This window comes from Spermophilus citellus, assembly GCF_964194105.1.
Source record: "Spermophilus citellus genome assembly, chromosome: 1".
NCBI classification, from domain to species: Eukaryota; Metazoa; Chordata; class Mammalia; order Rodentia; family Sciuridae; genus Spermophilus; species Spermophilus citellus.
This window is the reverse complement of record NC_138182.1, coordinates 240,586,409-240,605,600: the sequence shown is the minus strand read 5'-3', so window position 1 is coordinate 240,605,600 and position 19,192 is coordinate 240,586,409. Positions and strand designations below refer to the sequence as shown.

At 35.1% G+C, this 19,192-nt stretch overlaps 1 protein-coding gene and 1 long non-coding RNA gene across 6 annotated transcripts in view; one reads left to right on the top strand and one right to left on the bottom strand.

Moving 5' to 3' along the window:
- Nucleotides 1–19,192, bottom strand: part of PDE4D (phosphodiesterase 4D) — a 1,076,913-nt gene that overhangs the window by 384,963 nt on the left and 672,758 nt on the right. Inside the window, exon 1 of one of the 5 annotated variants that reach the window (XM_081288616.1) lies at nt 4,004–4,194. The exons of the other annotated variants lie outside the window; for them this stretch is intronic. Within the exon in view, the coding sequence (XP_081144742.1) occupies nt 4,004–4,128 (125 nt within the window). The 5' untranslated portion in view covers nt 4,129–4,194. Of the gene's footprint in view, nt 1–4,003; nt 4,195–19,192 lie in introns of those variants that run through there. 5 annotated transcript variants of the gene reach the window in all.
- Nucleotides 4,199–5,548, top strand: LOC308646116. The gene is made up of 3 exons (XR_014021321.1): nt 4,199–4,270; nt 5,132–5,293; nt 5,415–5,548. It is a non-coding gene; the product is annotated as an uncharacterized lncRNA (long non-coding RNA).

The window sequence follows — 19,192 nt, the reverse complement described above, 5'->3', positions numbered from 1 at the left end:
ATATGCAAGCACAAGGGGACAACAGAGGTGAGTGTGCAGAAGAGAAAGACCGTGTGAGGATCATTTGACAGGATGATCATCCACAAGCCAGTGAGAGAGACCTCCAACAAACCAAACCCCGAGACAGCTTGCTTTTAGACTTCCAGTCTTTAAAACTATAAAAAACTATAAAAAAATACATTGTTATTTTTAAGCCACCCAGTCTGTGGCATTGTGTTATGACAGCCCTATCAAATTAATGTGTCCTTTCAAATAAATAACTTGAGGATTGCAAGGAATCTAACTGCACAACTTAGGAATCTCTCTCCAAGGAGACATCTTACTGGTTATATACTCAAATTTATAGTAGTTGTTCTTATTTTCTACTTTTCTATGATGATAGGAGTGCAAGCCTACCCAGAAGATCAGAAAAATGGAGGCCGAAGAGTTTATACAAGAAGTATCATTTCTAGCAAAAGGGAGCATGGAGGGTACATGGCCTCCTCAGTCAGCTGAAGGCACAGACACGCCTCTAAGACATCAGGGGGAGACAAGTAGGGAGCCACAGTGCTAGGTGAGGTTGTGAAAAATAAAGTCCAATAACACAATGCTTTTCCACCACTGGGGCCTAGCAACTCCTGTCTCACCTCTTTGTTCTTCCTGATTTTTATTTTCCATTTTGATTTTTTTTTTTTTTTTTAAGAAATGCAAGTTCTACATCATGACAGGGCAAACAGAACCCGGGCTTATGTTCCAGAGTTTTGGTTACTGATTTTATAAACTTTGGCACTTCTATCAGATTTCTCATAGTTATATTATTATTCCCCTCTAGAAATTTCCCCATTTCCTCCCACAATGCTTTTTCTCCTCCTTTCTACCACTTGAAGTCCCCCTCTCCTCTCCCTGGCCCTTCTCTCTTTCTGAATACAGAACTGAATTTCAGATCCTCCTTACTGACTTCTTAAAAATAGAATGAGTGATGCCAGCCACTTGAGCCACTGGTTTCAAGTCAGTGCTACATGCAGCTTCTATGTGGAAATAACAAGGGGAATTCAACTAATCCAAAAGAAGGACACAGGAAAAAGTCTTCCAAAAGCTCCATAAGGTGGCATCCAGGAACAGATACATGTGTCTTTGCCAAAATATATAACATGAACTTTTCTATTTTTTTATTCATGCTTTTTGAGCATTTCTTTTGTGATCTGTACTGGGCTCTCTGCTGGGCACTGGCATAGTGACAATGAAGAAGACTCAACCCTCATACTCAAAAACCCTAGAGCCCACTTGTGTGAGAATCTTCCAGAAGATTAAATCTGATTTTTCAATCTAAGGTATTAAAATGAGAACACCAACGTTTTATCAAATTAAAACAAAATAATTATATTTCTTTGGGTGTAAAAATGGAGCTCTAAAATCTGTGGAGGCTACAAAAGATTAAAAGAAACATTTTTAAAATCATAAATACAGAGAATCATATCACAGATGGCAGGACTGTCATTTTCTTCATCTTTGAGCCTAATTAAGATTTAGCAGTTTAACTGCTTTGTTCAAGTCTTCATTGTCACTCTCAAAAGAAAAAAAAATGAGAACTATTAAACGGCCATGTGGCCATTCTTCTAATACAGCTGATTTTCAATTTGGAAATCATTTCCCTGTGTTCTGAGACAAACATGCTGTTCTTTCAATTAATTATTATTTTATAAGGGTATACTTGGATTTAAATTGAGCTCTCTTTGCATTTATATATTAGATTTTCCACTTTATTCTCCCCATGGATTTTATAATGAATAGCCAGATTTCTTTTTTTTCACAAAAATCTCATGCTTCATTGAGAGGGTCAAAACAACATATGGCTTTTCTTCTTTAGATGCTTTTCTTTCTCTTTGTTCCCTCCCTTCTTTTTTTTCTTTCCATCCTGTCTTACAGTTTTCCATTCCTTTTTTCCTTCCTCACATTTATTTTTGTAATTAGAAAAGCAATTTTCTTACTGTCAAAAAACACAGCCACGAATCCATAAAAATAAACATAAATGCACTGTTTTAGATACATCTCAGATGAGTCATCATGAAAATGTAACCAGTTAATTTGGGTAGATTTTAGTGACTCTAGGATGATGAAACACTGCCATTTCAGGTGTGCAATTTGCTCATCAAACTAAGAAGAAAAAGTTTAGGTCTTAAGTTTTGTGATGTAGAAAATGAATTATACAATAAAAGACATAATCTATAATTTGGTCTTCTTCCTGACTTGTCCTTCCCGGTTAACCATTGCTATCATCACAAATTTATATGCCCATGGAGAAGCTCTAGATAGAGTGATTTAAGTTTCACATCTTCTGCACACACAAAAGTCATTTAATGGATTCATTTGCTAAGTATAAGCAATGCAGCACACGAAAAGAAAAGTTAGATCTTGTATTTTTACAAATTCCCAGGTCTGTGCTACAAAATACTTTCAAAATAATTTCCTTGTGAAATATATTGTGAATCTAAATTTTAAAACTAATCTGGAATAAGTATGAAATTTCCTCGGTATTTGCACTATACATCAGCTTATATCAGTCAGTAAGTCAACTGACTTCTACAGTAAAGGTAATTATTTTAAATTGAAAAAAATATATATGAAGAAACAGGTACATAGCATTTACACATGGATTTGGCAATTCGTGAGGTTTTTATTATCATTTCCTCTAACTGGAGCATGGAGTGAGGTAACTGGCAACAATTGAGAAATGCCAGGTATGTGTCATGCCAAAATGTGTCTCAGGACACATTTTGCTGAATGCACCCTAAAATAGTTGATTGTAGCTGCCAGTCTGTTATAAACCGAAATGGTGATAGAGCTAGACATAAAAGCCTTGATATTCTGAGGAAAAAACAAACATTTCTCCTTACTGAAAGAAAAAAGTTGATTCTCATCAAATCAGAAAAAAACAATATTATAGTTGAATAACTAAGCCCAAGGCATTTCTGAAGGTGTAGGGATTTTTTTTTTTTAAATCACTCAAATGTCTAAAAGTTCCTTCACATTTAAAATACAAATTTGGCAAAATATGTATTGTGTGTGTGTGTGTGTGTGTGTGTGTGTGTGTGTGATTAAAAACAAAAAGCAGAAGAATAAGTCAGTAATGATACTCTTCATGTAAAATACATTACCTTCAAAATTTTGGAATTTTATTATGGGAGTTCATAAAACTAGGGAGAACTGGCATTTTCACAGAGAAAAGATAAAATCTTCATAAAATGCTTCTGAAGCTCATTGTTAAATGCTGAATATGAGGGCTTTGTTTAAAACCAAAATAGAGGGATAATTTTTGGACACATTAGTGAAACACATCGTCATTATTCTGACACCATGTTAAAAATATTGGATGGTAGAAAGGATCTAACAAGTATATATCCTCTTTTCCCTGTATTAAAAACAATGATCTCAGCTTTGAAATTCCTAATTATGTAACATGAGTTTGCCTGTATATGTTTATGTGTATGTGGTATGTGTGCCGGGGGTGGAGAGTATGAGTTAGCAGAATTCTGGAACACTGATTTGGAAATGACAACTTCTTCATAGAAAAAATATATTGCCCTTTTCTGGCGTAACCACATGAAAACAAATGCTTTTTGTGGAATTGGACCATATTGAGATCACATTGGCATTGAGGAAAGAGATTAAGAGCTACTGGGCATCTGGTACTAAGTGTTGCTAATAAACATGTCTATTACTTGACTAAATCCTCTTTCAAATTTTCGTTATGGATGACTCTGGTGGTAATGTTAGCACTAGCAATCTCTCAAATTCTTAAAATCTACAGACCTTGAAACCGGATTAGCTTTTCCTAAATAGTAAACTGAGAATATTTTTCAGCTTGCCTCTTAGGTTAATTTTTTCCCAACTATCCAGTATACTGAATTTAACAACTAACCTCTCGCCCTGACCCTCCCAGCTCAGCAGACTTCCAAAGCTGTTACCAAAAGGTAACAGAACACATTTTCACTGACAAACAACTAGAGGAAAGGAAAGCAGTTACCGTCTCCTCTGAGGCTTAATATCAATTGGCTTGTTGATTGCATAAGGCGATCCATGAATATAAGCGCTTCGGAATCTAGCCACCTTCCCCAGCGTTAGGTGCTCACAGCTGGTTGGCAAACTCATTTTATCCACAAGGCAGGAAGTAAAAGCAAATCTTAGTAGTCAGCCCAGCATTCCTGGGAAGGAAGGCTGGAAAGAGTGTGTCAGATAATGGATTTCAGACATATGCTGCTCACTGGTTGCCGGGTGCTTCTTTTCTTCAAAAGTAAACGAGTGTTTCTCAGAGGCTACATGCACTACCTTGTTTTCTGTTCATGAATACAGGAAGCTTGTTGCTTATTTCTAACCAGAGCTGTGCTCCAGCCAATTATTGGCTGAGCAAATGAAGTAGAAATTCTGTAGCTCCACAAAAGCCTACTTCCACTCAGACCAAATCTCTGGGCAGAAAACAAGGTTTTAATTCATTTTCATATGTCTTAAAGGATGTCGACCTAATGTAATAGTGGTTGAGAAATCAGTTATTTATTTATCACCAAGCATGCAGCTGATAGGAAGGAATGATCAGTTATTTGCTATATCTTCAAAGCAGGGCGAGGGTGGTTGTTTGCTAAACTGATTATAAATACTTGGGAAATAAAATGGGCACATGGAAATGATTATGGATAGTTTTCCAATTTTCTGGTTAAAAACTTGTGGGTTCTTGTTCATAAATTACTGTTCACAATAGAACTGAATTCAGCTTCTTGGGAACATAAAAACTGTAAGCAAAGGCTTACATGTACTAATACTTCAACTCAATACTGATTTTTTTGTTTTCATCAGAAACATTCTCTCAATAGATGATCTATTGAAAAACTAACAGCAAATTGTTTGCTAATTCTTTGTAAGCCATTATTTTATAGTAATGAAAGACTAATAATAGATCAGAAATGATAGCAAATCATTCTACTGGAGGCATCAGAATCTGAAGACAATGTTACAGCTTTAATTAGTCCCGTTTCTTTTTCTCTTTTCTAGTTATAGCAACAAAACCATTCAAACCCGGTGTATGACCTCTAGACAGCAGGACTTCATAGTACTACACAGAGGAATTGTGATATTTGAAAAATGAGGTTTTTTTTTTCAGAATTTGAATATACACAGCCAATTTATTTAAGAGTCCTGAGAACTGGCTAAACATAAAGTATCTTGAAAGAAAACATTTTATTCTGTAGTGGCCAAATTCAGACATGGCTTGGATTTAAACAGCAGACACAATTTAAATTCAGAAATTTTTAAGTTTGAAAAGGTAAGCAGTTTTTCTTTTGACAGTAAACATTTCTATCCAATAACAAGTTTCTATTTTTGTGTGTGTGTGTGTGTGTATGTTTATTTAGTTTTATAATGATTTTTTTAAATTATTTTTTAAGAGACAGGTCTCACTTGGCTGCCTGCTGAGGCTGACCTCAAATTCCTGGGTTCAAGTCGGATTTCTGCCTGTATCTTCTGAGCAGCTGGGACAACAGGCATATGCCACTGTGCCTGGCCATGATCTCGGACATCTGAAACAACTCAGAGGTTTATAAATAAATGTATTGGTTGTTTATCTTTATGTTTATTCTACCACACATACACAAATATACACATACATACACACAATAGATGTGTGTGTGTGTGTGTGTGTGTGTGTGTGTGTGTGTGTATTCCTCTTTTTTGTGAAGTGGGATACTACTAAAGAGAATCTTATATAATATCTTTTTGGCTTACTTAAAATAAATAATAGACAATTTTCAGTCTCTCTCTCTATATATATATATATGGTGTTTTTTAAAACATTATATGAAATTCCATAGAATGGCTATATAGTTATTTCAACTCATCCTTTAAATTAACATGTTGGACTTCTATAAATAATAAACACATTTTAAAATATATTCTTACTGATAAATGTTCTGAAACAAATATTTCTGAAAATGGATTGCTTAATAATAAATTGTGTACATTTTCCCCTTTAATAGATAAGCTGTAGCAGCCTATATTCTCAAAGCCATGTAGGAAGATGTCAATTTCCCCCACCCTCCTGACAATACTATTTACTGATATTCAAGTTCATTTCTTTATAGCATAAAAATAAGTTACTAAATTTCCAAAATGCCCAGTGATTTCATATGGTTTCTTGCTAAAATTAAACTGTTGTTTAAGGGGCCTACAAAGGTAAGGACAGGCTATCCAAACTGAAAAATATTGGGACATAAGTGCATGACTTATAAAGGTTTTACACGGGTGTGTGTAGACAAAGTCTGGAGTCTCCTCAAATGAGAGGATGCTCCATGGAAAGCATAGTTAGTAAATAATTTTTCCTAATTTGCATAATTAGGAAGAGATTAAATATGGAGGGAGTTCCCACTATGTTGTCACTCTTCAATATATTTGTCTTAATCGGAATAATATTTCATAATTGGAGAAACATCACTCATTTTAACAAATGGAGGTAGTACTAATGATTGCCAACTAATTGTGATGTATGTCTGGGTGATTAAGTGTTTTTGAGTTTAAGAGGCCCTTGGGGCCTACTCCTCCATGTTGGAATCCTAAGGACAATGGCACAATAAAACAATCTGATTTAGGAGTCTTTGTCCAATGGTAGAGGATAGGAACTGCTTTGTATGAGAATTTCCTAAAAGGTGTTAACAGTCAGAAACTGAAGACATCAAGCTCTATGGAAGAGAAATATGTGTCCTCTGGTGGGAAAATTCATGGATTTTCTTAGCAGGGACGTTTTGCATGTACCTCTTCAATGATTTACCATGAGACTGGCAAGGACTCCTGGGGATTACTTGTACTTAAATTGGGATGAGAAAGGATTACTGTTACAATCCAACCTGCCAAGAATCTAGAAGTTGTGAGAACTCTGGCCAATTAGCAGGTAGTGCCTAAAAGGGAAAACTGAATGTTCCTATCTTAAACAACTCCTTGTTTCTGGGGGTTATACAGAAGAGAGGGAGGACATTACCTTTGGGAAAATAACAAAACACGGAGAACGTAATCTCACCTAAAGCTTAGAACCATAGTCTGTAACAAATTTATGTTAAAACAGAGTTTATACCTAAGAATGACCAGGATTACCCACCTATTATTTGTGGGGTGATGCATTCTACGATTTCTGTGGCAGAGAGGCACAGGTCCAGCACAAATTTCACTTACCATCCCCATGACTTTAAACTCTTGAGAACATTAAAACAAAGGCAGAAATCACATGAAGGCATCTGGAACATCCATTTTCTGGAGCATACTCTTGTGATGCTCGTAGTAGTAACCAAAAGCAATTGATAACAATTGTGACCGTAGAATTTTTCTTCTAATTGTGATATTATTTACTAAAGAAGATTCTTTCAGCCTGTAGCTTTTCTCTGGCCCTGGTGGCAATTTGTAAAGCTGGAGAATCTTCTTTAGGACAGGAGGACATCATCAGTTCACAGCCACATCAGGGTACAAGAACCAACTGAATCATTTCCCCTGTCTTGTGACTTGGGAGGACTCCCTCTCCCCAGTCTTGTTTGTTCTTCCCCCTGGACTGGAAAACAACTGCTACTGGGATTAAAATTTGACTTATTTCTCTAGGTTCTTCTTGATGCTGACCTCCAAACTTCCTGCTCATGACACCCAATTATGGGCTTGACACACCCTTAAGTGCCTAAAAACTCCTACCTCTGTATCCAGAGCGCACTTCTTTCTGCTGTTACCATAAAGCGCTAACGAGAAAATTCCATTTGGAACTCTCACAGGTACCTAATTCAAGCATTGATTGTGTGACTCACATCAACTTTTCCCCCACCTTCCCAACCCACATTTTTCTGGTCCTATCATCATTCAGTTTGACTATCATTGCTAATCAGACCACAAGTCTCACAAATATGAATAATATTAACAATAGTATTAATAGCCATGATGAATAACAGCACTGATCTCGTGCTTTCTATGTGCTAAGCACTGTGGATAGCAGAAATAAACCCATGTAATTCTTCATAAAACTGTATGAGTTGTACCCTATTATAAATACTCCAGTCATGCTGGATTTAGGTGGTGGAGTCAGAGTTAGGAACTAGTTAATCTGGCTCTAGAGACCACACTATATGTTTTGCCTATCTATATAATGCACTTTCCTTAATAGTTCTTCTATTTATCTTTTTTTCATAGTTTGCCCAGAGTTAACACTTCCAGTTTTTCCTCCTCAAATCTTTTATTTGACTGCCATGACCATTTTAAAATGGAAGTGTGAACACATGAGGTTCTTGCTTGCAATCATTCAATAACTGTGGTGATAAAGTTCAAGTTGTACATTTCTAAATCCAACACGAATTCTGTATGCCCTTGCTCTCCATTCATCTCTTGTATCTGCCCCCAAGTAACACCTGGCTATGGCCTCTCTGTGAACAGCCTGCTCTTTCACACCATGAAGTATTTAAAAATGATAAGGCCTCCTTCTATGACACTTTTCTCTCTCCTCTGGCTGGCACTCTTTTAAGTTTTACCTTTGCTAAAAACCATTCTGCATTGCTCAGTTTTATTTAGATGCCTCTCATTTATCTTCCTATCTGCATATGATCCTTGAACACCTTCATAGCTGTCCACATATTTCTAACTCTTTCCAATGACATTAGAGTTCCTTGGGAGCAGAAGCCCTGCCTTATTGGACTTTGTCATTCCAGCTCCTGAAGTCACACTTGATCATTAAAGTAGCTTAAAGTGCAAGAGCTGCTTTACTTTTCCCTTAATTCCCTCCCCAATTACTCTCCACAGAATAAAAATTAAAATTTTAAGTATCACAAGTGGTGGCCTTATTCAGCACATGTCCTGTCTTGCCAAGAATAGCCACTGGAACATAGGAATAATGTCTTTCTTCAGGGAGTGAGGGATAGTATGGATATTAGTTGGAGGATATGGGGATGTGCCTGGCTAGACTGACAATTTCAGTTTAATAAATCAAAATCATTAAATTAGTTATTTTACTATTTGAATAAACATAGTATCATGCTCTGTTTTGAGAACACATTAACAAATTCAAAATTTATTAATTAATAAACTATCTTCTATGAAAGATTGCTTACTTTTATTCATTCATCAGAATACTCTGATAATGTTCTCATAAACACTGCAGTCTCATTGCACACAGTCTTGCACACAATGGCTACCATAAGAATGAAATGCCATGAACACAGATGAAAGTTTAATGACCACAAATATTATGGCAATGTTTTCCAAAACAGTGAAAATATGTAGGTTTTCTTAACATAGGCTTAAATAATATTTGGAATACCCAGTCCAGGTAAATGTCATCAGTGATGATGTTGAAATTTTTCCCTTGGTATTTTTTCAAGGACTTGAAAAACTTTTGTCCGCACACGAATCTTTACTGATTGAAAATAATGTTCCACACTAGTGGGGGATTTTCACATTCTGGTGTATTAACAGTTTCTTAAGAAATGTGTTGATATTACTTAATCCGTGGTTGTAGAGCATTTGAGACTCAACTGAATGCCTTTTAGAAGTAAAGAACACAAGGTTCTATTAATCAGCTGGTCAGCAAGCCTAACTGGGCTTTATAACAAGGATAACTGGGTTATGTCTATCAAGTCCTTCAGTTTTATAAGAAGGCAAATTTAGGATGAATGAAGTTAGGGAAGATGAATCATTGTCTTTTATAAGTTTTGTCCTCTTTCTAATGCAGTTCTCTTGAAGGCAATATCTCTCATAATCATATATATATATATATATATATATATATATATGTGTGTGTGTGTGTGTGTGTGTGTGTGTGTGTTTATTAGTTGTATATACACACATACACCTTTATTTTTTAAAATATTTATTTTTGAGTTGTAGTTGGACACAATAACTTTATTTTATTTATTTATTTTTATGTGGTGCTGAGGATCAACCCTAGTGCCTTGCATGCGCTAGGTGAGTGTTCTACCGCTGAGCTACAATCCCAGCCCCTCATGATCTTATTTTATCTTGTTAACTGCCAATTCCTCGGAAGCCACTGGGAAATATGTTGACCACATGAAATCAAGTTCACTAACCTACTGCAGTTAAGAAGACCAGATGGACACTGTCTTAAAAGCCTTATAAGAAGTAGTTCACAAAGCAAGAAATCACTAAACTGTGTTCTCAGTTTTGTTAAACAGGAGCAGAAATGGAGGTCTGATGCCAGTACTGTTTAACAGGGGTAAGAAATCATGTTGGCGTCTATTCTCACATCCAACAGAAGCCCACGACTACTAATAATCTTATTTCAACAAACTATCATATATCCAAAGTTTAGGTAAAACTAAAGAAGCAATAAAGCCAACTGAATAAAACGATGCTCATTCATTGAAGTTTCAAGTAGGCCCACGCAATTCATGTCTCCAAGCTCTGTTTCAGCTGTTTGAATGTTAAATGGAGTGACATTTTGCTTTAGAATGTATGGAAATGGAAACAAATGAGTTTAATGTACACAACAGGCTTTGACAACATGACTTCTTCAACAGATGTCCTACACCACTTCCCACACTTTCATACATAAAAAGCACAGTCTACTCGCCAAGTTATGAAATGTTGCCAATGTTCACTTGCAGAATAATTCCCCACTGTAGGAGCCAGTGGAAAGAATTAAAACACTTCACATTTATTTCCAAATAGCCAAATTGTATCATTGTAAAAGCACAAGATAAAAAGTAATCATGCTATAAGTTTGGACTTTGTCAACTAGCTGGTTGAGCAAAGAGAAAGTATTTTTGGCAAATGTTGCTCTATATATGGTTGAAGGTAACCTTTACAAATCTGTTTATTAATTTTCTACCACACCAGCCAGCCAGCCAGCATTAGTTGAGCATGTACTTTGTATGCACACAAGAAGTAGATGACACAAATTCCATTTAGAAAAAATATATAGAGAGATATAATTAATTTAAGTTCAGTTCATGACAGAACTGACTTCATTTGACAATGTGTGAGATAGGAATAAAATATGGCACAGCAGCAATGGTCCTGTTTGAAAACTTGTGGTTGACTAATATCCTATCAAGCCTATAGTTAGCCTTCACCATCATTTTCTGCCTTCTGTGGTACTTTTAATGTTCTGTCTTCTACAATGGACTATAAACCACAGGTGGCAAAGTTCATGGTTATCTGTCTTTGAATTCCGCACAGTGCCTAGTAATTGCTCTACAGATAGTGACACAATGCCTATATAGTTCTGTACATTGTACGTATTTTTTGTTAAAAAAAAAGACTTGCATTTGTATTTTATTTCCACTGACTTTTTAAAATAGGGAACTCTAATTTTCAGTTTTGCTAAATAGTATAAAGCTATTGTACTGGTATAATTATGATATAGCACCTCCTTTTAATTTCAAAAGCATCATTGTTTAGATTATAACTTATTTGATTATCATCTGCCTTTAGAGCTGCACATTTACAAGACTGCCTCAGCCACTTGGCTGAAAGAAGTTCAAAGGTAAAGACAGAATCTTACTCATTGTGGCTTCTCTGAATCTATCTCATTACCTCAGCTCTTCTTGATCCTGCATGATAAATATTTTAGAGGAAAAAAAAAACAGATAACAGGAAAACTTATGAGTAAATCAGAAATTTATTATCTAGTATAAACCTAGTATTCTAGTATTTTCTAGAATAAATATTTAGTAATATTCTAGTATTTTCTAGAAAAATGAAATTTCTAAGTGTGATACTCATGGAGATTAGGCAGGCACATATTAACCTGGATGGTCTCTTAAATTTAGAAAATACAAAAATCATCTCTCTGCATTCAAATCATAGAACAATGAAGAATCTTTAATAAACTGTCACTGTCACTCACTTTTAGGTCCCTGAGTTTATTCAACAGAATTCCTGAATAATTAGTAATAGAGAGCTCATGCATGAAGATGTTGGTATAAGTGCAAGTGTCTTGATTCACAGCCCAACACTGCAATGAAAGGCTTAGGTAACCAGGTGGGAGAAATTACATCTTTGTAGCCCAGGTTTCCCTGATACCTAAGCTTAATGTACTCATTCAACAAATATTTACCTACTTACTATTTTTGGTGTTGGGAATCCAGTAGCAAACAAAACAACCAGATGTTCCTGCTTTCATGGAACGTGACATTCCAGCAGAGACAGGGTAGGTAAAATACATAGGAGTGATAATAATGGAATGGAGAAAATATAGCAGGCGATATATGCACACAAGAAGTAGATGTCACAAATCCCATTTAGAAAAAAAAATTAAAAGGGCACAGGGTGTTTGAGGACAGAGATGGGAAAACAGACTGACTCCCTGCCTTGGGTTTAGGGCTTAGGGGGATATCTTAATGAGGGTCTTCCTGCAATGAATAACTCAAAAAAGGGAGAAGACTAGAGATGCAGGAGCAGGTGCAGGCACAGGTGCAGGCATTGGCATTGTTTTGTTTACAGTACTGGGTACTGAACTTAGGGCCTCATGCATGTTAGGCAAATACTCTACCATTGAGCCACACCCTCAGGCCTTTTAATTTTATCTTGTCTCACTAAATCGCACAGGTTGGCCTCAAAGTTGTGATCTTCTTGCCTCAGCCCTGAGCAGGTGAATTACAGGTGTGGACTACCATGTCTAGATTCAGTACAATATTCATTGAATAAATAAGTGAATGAACACATATTAGCTGCAATCCTAAAAGACAGAAAATCTGTCCGTTAAGAAAAATATATATCCAATAAAGCTAACATGACCTAGAATTTACCTATTATTAAGATTTTATATCAGTTGTGGTGGCATATGCCTATGATCTTGGTGGCTTGGGAGGCTGAAGCAGGAGGATCAAGAATTCAAACCCAAATTCAGCAACTTAGTGAGGCTCTAAGTAACTCAGGAAGACTGTGTCTCTAAATAAAATGTAAAAAGGGGCTGAGGATGTGGCTGAGGAATAAGTGTTCCCAGGTTTAATCCCTGGTACCAAAAGAAGAAAAAAAGATTTTACAAGTTCCTCCACTGAAGCAACTCTCTTAATTGATGGAAGGGAGTTTTTTTGTTTGTTTGTTTTTCCTTTTTTTTTTTTCTGTAATGATTCATTCCTTTGTTAATGAACTATTTCTATGTTAGTCACTAGATAATTTAATATAAGCAACTTTGATATAGCAGTTACTTAGAGTTTTCCTGTTACATTTGATGATTTAATACCAAATCTAGGTAACAGAGAATGTAAAGGCAATTATAGAAAACATAAATTAAGAGTAAATCAGTTGTAAGTAGCATAAGCCCTTATTAAATACCTTAATTATTTAGCAACAGAAGCAGGTGCTAAAATTTTAAACAGTTTTTAAAAATTTTAAATATCTTTCCTTATTCCCCTCAGACAAATAATCAGTTACAAATTCATGGACTAGTCACTACCAATACAAATTATAGATAAAAAGTCAATTGAGCATTTAGTTGTCCCATGAAGCAATATGCTAAGAACTTCTTATGTAATAAGAGTCTCCTGGTTGAAAGGTTGATTGGAAGTGATTGGAAGTGCAGGTTCATATATCAAGGAAGGCTACATTCACAAGTATGTGTCCCTGTCATGAGGAACAACTAGCTTTATAGGACATCAAGATCATCCCTGAGAAATCTAAATATGAAAAGTTCTTAATACCAAAATAAATCTCACCTTCCTGAAGGCTCTAACCCTTGATCTTAGGCCTGGTGTAACTGAAACCAAGGCCAATTCTTAGGACAACCCTGTGATTATCTAAACAGACCTTGTCTTTCTTGTTATTTGACCACATAGTCTCAGATCTTTTGACTGTTACTAGTATTTCAGAAATTCCAAATGCTTCTCCATCCTGAAAACATACTTCTGGAAAAATCCCTGCTTGTTCATTTCTCTTAAAGCATAGTATATGAAATTAATCCAATATCTCAGGTATGATATGATTAACCAGACTAGAGAGAGATAGCTTCATGTCTCTGTGTTCACCATTTATATATGAATGAGGGTTATGGTAGAATCTTCCACTTGTTCTAAACTCATGTACTGTGTCGCATAGGCCCCCACCATCTTGATTGTGACTTGAAACTTTTTTTATTAGCAACAGAAATTTTTATTAGCAAAATAATTTTTATTAGCAAATAGAAATAACTGTTGACACTGACTTTGCATACCATTATATTTAATCTCCCCTCTTTCCATGTTCTTTAATCACTTGGATGAATAATCTACCATCTAGGCAAACATTTAATCCTTATTTGGTATTCTTTTTATATTGTTCAATTGATAACAAACATATTAAACTACAGTTTCAATCTGCCTATGTGGTTATTATATATACAATTATACCACAAGAGACATTGGCAGATACCTTGCCAAAATTAAAAAAAAGTCTTCAAGGACCCTTCTACACATACCATCCTGCCATAGGGGTTCACCTGAATTAAGTGTAGGTAGAAAAAGTTGTTGGCCAGCACCATCTTGAAAAATGCTAACAGAAGCAATGCTTCTTTTTCTTTTATTTATCTTTGTTCTTCCTTCCATTTTTTAACCTTTTCCAGCTGTTTTACTCCATCAAAGAAAATTATTCATTTGGTCAGCAATATTGCCCTTAAAAAAATTTCAGAACAGTAAGAAACTTTGAGAGACACAAAAAGGAAAATGAAATGGCCTCTTGTTCTTAGCAAGTTTACTGTATTTTTTTGAGAAGAAAAGACTTAAATATATGAATAAATTTGCAGTGAATGTCAAACAATACATAATGTGTGGTTCAAACACAAAAATGTTACAAGAGTTTAGTGAAAGCAAAATCAATATCCACCCTGATGTAAACTCATTCTGTTTATATGGAGACTCTTGCTCTGTGTCTTTCCTTCCAAGCAGACAACAGAATCCTTAAAACAATCCAGACACAGTGGAACACATCTGTAATCCCAGAGGTTTAGGAGGCCAAGCAGGAGAGTTGTAAATTCAAAGCCAGTGTCTGCAATTTAGTGAGACCTAATCGACTTAGTGAGATCCTGTCTCAAAATAAAAAATAAAAAGGTCTGGGGACGTGGCTCAGTGGTTAGGTATCCCTGGGTTCAACCTCCAATATCCCCCCCAAAAAGTCCCCAAAACAAATTGCTTACATAGTTGCTAGAATATGAATATGATAGTCTGATCATTGCTCTTATGAAAAAAGAGAGAAAATCTTTTTCTCCTATCAAAAAAGAAGTTAAAATGGCAAATATTTTATCCAAAGGTTAGCATAATGTTACTTTCAAAGATGGCACATGTTGGCATTTTATTTTTTATTTCCATAAAAGAAATGACAGAATTCCTGAACTGCATGTTCCATTTAGGAAAAAGCATGTACTCTGTTGTTCTCTTTCAAATATGGGAAAATCAATGGTGCAATTACATGGAGAGAGAAAAGGCTAGGTCATCAGAATTACCAATGTCATTGCTATTATGAATAATAGATTGCAATATCTAGGATTTATTTAACATGTGATTATTTTGCTATCATGGGCAATGTTAATCCTCAAGGGAACAGATGGTACAAGCATATTTTAAATTATTCAATGAAGTGTGCTTTTCAAACCACAAATGCGTATTGGCAGAGTGGATATATTTGGTATTTAATCCTTGCTTACGTATTTGCCCTCCTCTATTCTAAGCAATAACCCTTGTCAACTGAGAAGTGACCATTAGGCTGTTACCAAAGCAGAGCAGATGCCCCGGCTGTGCCTTTATTCCTCTTGACCTTTTGAAAACAAAGGTGATAGAAAACAGGCAATGGGGAGAAAAACAGTGAACTGAGTCTGGAAATTAAAAGGAAAATACAGAAAAGAAAAAGCTTTCAGCATTTCTTGGGTGGTTAATTGGGACAGTACTGAGAATGTAGTCTATTCTTAACAATAAGAGCAAACTATTTGAGATCAAATAGTAAAGTACCTATACCCACTCTATAGTGCCTTTCTTTAATGATACTGTCTTCACATGGAACATATGAATCTGACTATATAGCTTAGAAATTCATAAAAGCTAGGGTACATTGTAGACTATTTATTTTTAAAGCATTAGTGGGAAAATCAAGGAAGCCACTTGTCGATTATAGTTTTTTTATTGTATTTTATTTTTGATTGACAGGTATTCATTTCATATTAATGAAATTACAACACATACATACAATGAGCACTAACCAAATTCAGCCTATTAGAAACAAAACCAGGCATTGGCTAAAGACTTTGGGCTTAGCCTATTGCACTAGTTCATTTTTTCCATTATTATAACAAAATATCTAAAGCTTGATACTTTATAAAGAATATTTATTTAGCTGACAGCTTTGGAGGTGCAAAGTCATGGCATCTGCTGAGCTTTAGGTAACAGCCTAATGGGTGGATGACATCGCATCAGGAAGTGTGTATGTGAGAAAGAAATCATACCCTGAGATAGGAAGACAGAGAGTGAAGAAGATCTAACATTTTCTTTTATAATAATCTACTTTCATGAGGACTAACTTAAAGAGACCAGGATTCATTCATTCAGAGGGCAGCACCCTCAATAACCTAATTGCCTTTTATTAAGCTCTACCTCTTAAAAGATCTTATACTGGGGGCTGGGGATGTGGCTCAAGCGGTAGCGCGCTCGCCTAGCGTGCGTGCGGCCCGGGTTCGATCCTCAGCACCACATACTAACGAAGATGTTGTGTCCGCCGAGAACTAAGAAAAAATAAATAAATGTTAAAATTCTCTCTCTCTGTGTCCCTCTCTCTCTCACTCTCTCTTTAAAAAAAAAAAAAAAAAAAAAAAAAAAAAAAAAAAAAAAAGATCTTATACTATTAAGTTCCCAGCACATAAAACCCGGGGACAAACCACATTCTAATCACAACATTCATGCCTCTGAATAAATTGGAATATGATATTTACACAGCAGGAAACCAAAGGTAAATGCTATGGCTTAAAAGAAATGTAGGATGGAGTGGGTGACTTAGTCCTGGGATCACATAGGAAGCATCAAGCCTGAGCTTACCCAATACATGGTTAGCTTTTTCTTTTGATATAGCATTTAAAGCACACGGAAAATATCATAGGAAAGTTGAAATTGGGACCTTTTTTATTGACAAGGTCTAAAACACAGAGTCCTTCAAATAGGAACAAAGTATGGGCAATCTCCGGAGGAGGAGGCAGGTGTTCTTGTTTGACAAGTCCCAAGCAAATTACCAAATTTAGATACATTTCCTGCTGGCTTCCATAAGCATTTGACTTGAAAAGACGTTTCATGTGAGATGGAGTTGTGAAAGAAGGAATCTGTTATCACTTGGTTGAATTCTCATAAAAATAGCACCATGACTAGAGCATACACCCTGGTTTCTTTGGAATTTACCTACCATTTCTAGCAACTATCTCAACACTAAAAAGCACTTATTTTGAATTCCATTTGCTGTTAAATTTCCTTATTTGTTATGTATCAAAGAGTATCTACATAGTATGAAAAAAATGTGCTCATTTGCTAATACAAACCTGAGTTTAAAACAAGATCAATACACATAGTCAATTTTAGTGAAGGAAGAATTATTCAATAATACATTTTTCATGCACTCAAGAAACATATTGAGTTTGTGTCAGGAAATGCGTTGCCAATGGTATTGACATGCATTGTTTGTTTGGTTTATGGTAACAAGCCTAAAGTTTCTGATAACTTTGTTCCCAATGTTTATATGTCATGAAATTCTATACAGACAGAACTGCCAGAATATGTATGATATGTATGTATGTGTTTGTGTGTGCGTATGTATGTATGTATGTGTGTATGTGTATATATATATATATATATATATATATATATGTATATATATATATATATATATATATATATATGTATATATATATATATATATATATGTATATATATATATATATATATATATATATATATATCCTGTTGCAATTAATCTGTTTGTAAAGACAATGAGAATTTAGGAAGACTGTCCACATGACATAGATAATACCAACTGATGTAGTCAAAAATATTTGACTTCATGCAAAATAAATAAATAATAACACATTGGACAAAAGATAAGTTTTCAAGCAGTACTTTCTTGCAACAAATGAGCTGACATTAAATCTAGTCTTAATCAAATGCTTTAATTTCATTAGAGAAAAGTTCATAGTTTGGGAATTATACTGCTTATATATTCCAACATATTTATTTACATATATGTACAAAGAAGACATAAATAACTCTGAAAAATATAACATTTCCTTCTACCTCATAATATAATTAATTTATCTTAAATGGCTATAAATGTTTAAAGTAATAGAAAATAAAATTAACAGCAGTGATTTTTTTCTCTTTTTTTTGCTGTGTTGGGTAAAAGCCCAGGGCTTTACATCTGCTAAGCAAGTGCTGTTCGCTGATCTAAACTCCAGCCCCAGAGCAGTGATTTTTAAAATGGTATTTTGTTACTATCTTCACCTCCATGTCCACATAGTTGAGTATGCACTAGTTATAAATGAATCCCCATGGATGGTTTAAAGACAGAAGACCCAATAACTAAATATCTGATCTAGTACAATTTGCCAGTTACGGTTTCTAATATAACAGAAGGAGTTGTTTTGAAGAATAATATGGAAATTTTCAATGAAAAATAACTCAAAGCTTTTAATTTGGTCACTGTGCTATATGCATATATGTTAAATGGTGTATCATCTTTTAGGTGTAAAAGTATTACATAGACATTAAATATAACTTAGCGATGATTTTGTTTACATTCATTTTAAGTAGTTAGTAAACTACCTATAAAGTAACACAAGTGATTTTTTAGACATTTGTATCATGCAAATTCAAGCTGGTGTTTCCTATGTGATTACTTTTCTTTTTCTTTTTTTTTTTTTCTGAGCATTGAACCTAGTGGTGCTCTATCACTGAGCTATATTTTAACAGGGTTTTGCTGAGTTGCCCAGAATGACCTCAAATTGCCATTACCTCCTTCAGCTAGGATTATAGGCATGTGCCATCACACCTGGCCTAAATGATTTTTTTTTCAATGGATAAATTGAGCTTGTTTTCTGAATGAATAAAGAGTTAATGCTGTTAGGAACGAGGACATTGGGTTATATCTGGGGAGACTGTTATTACAGGCCATGTCCGGTGTGCATAAGACAGCCTCTTGACAGTTGCTTCTCATTTTGACCTCAAATAGCATTAGTTAAGTAGATCATCCTCTT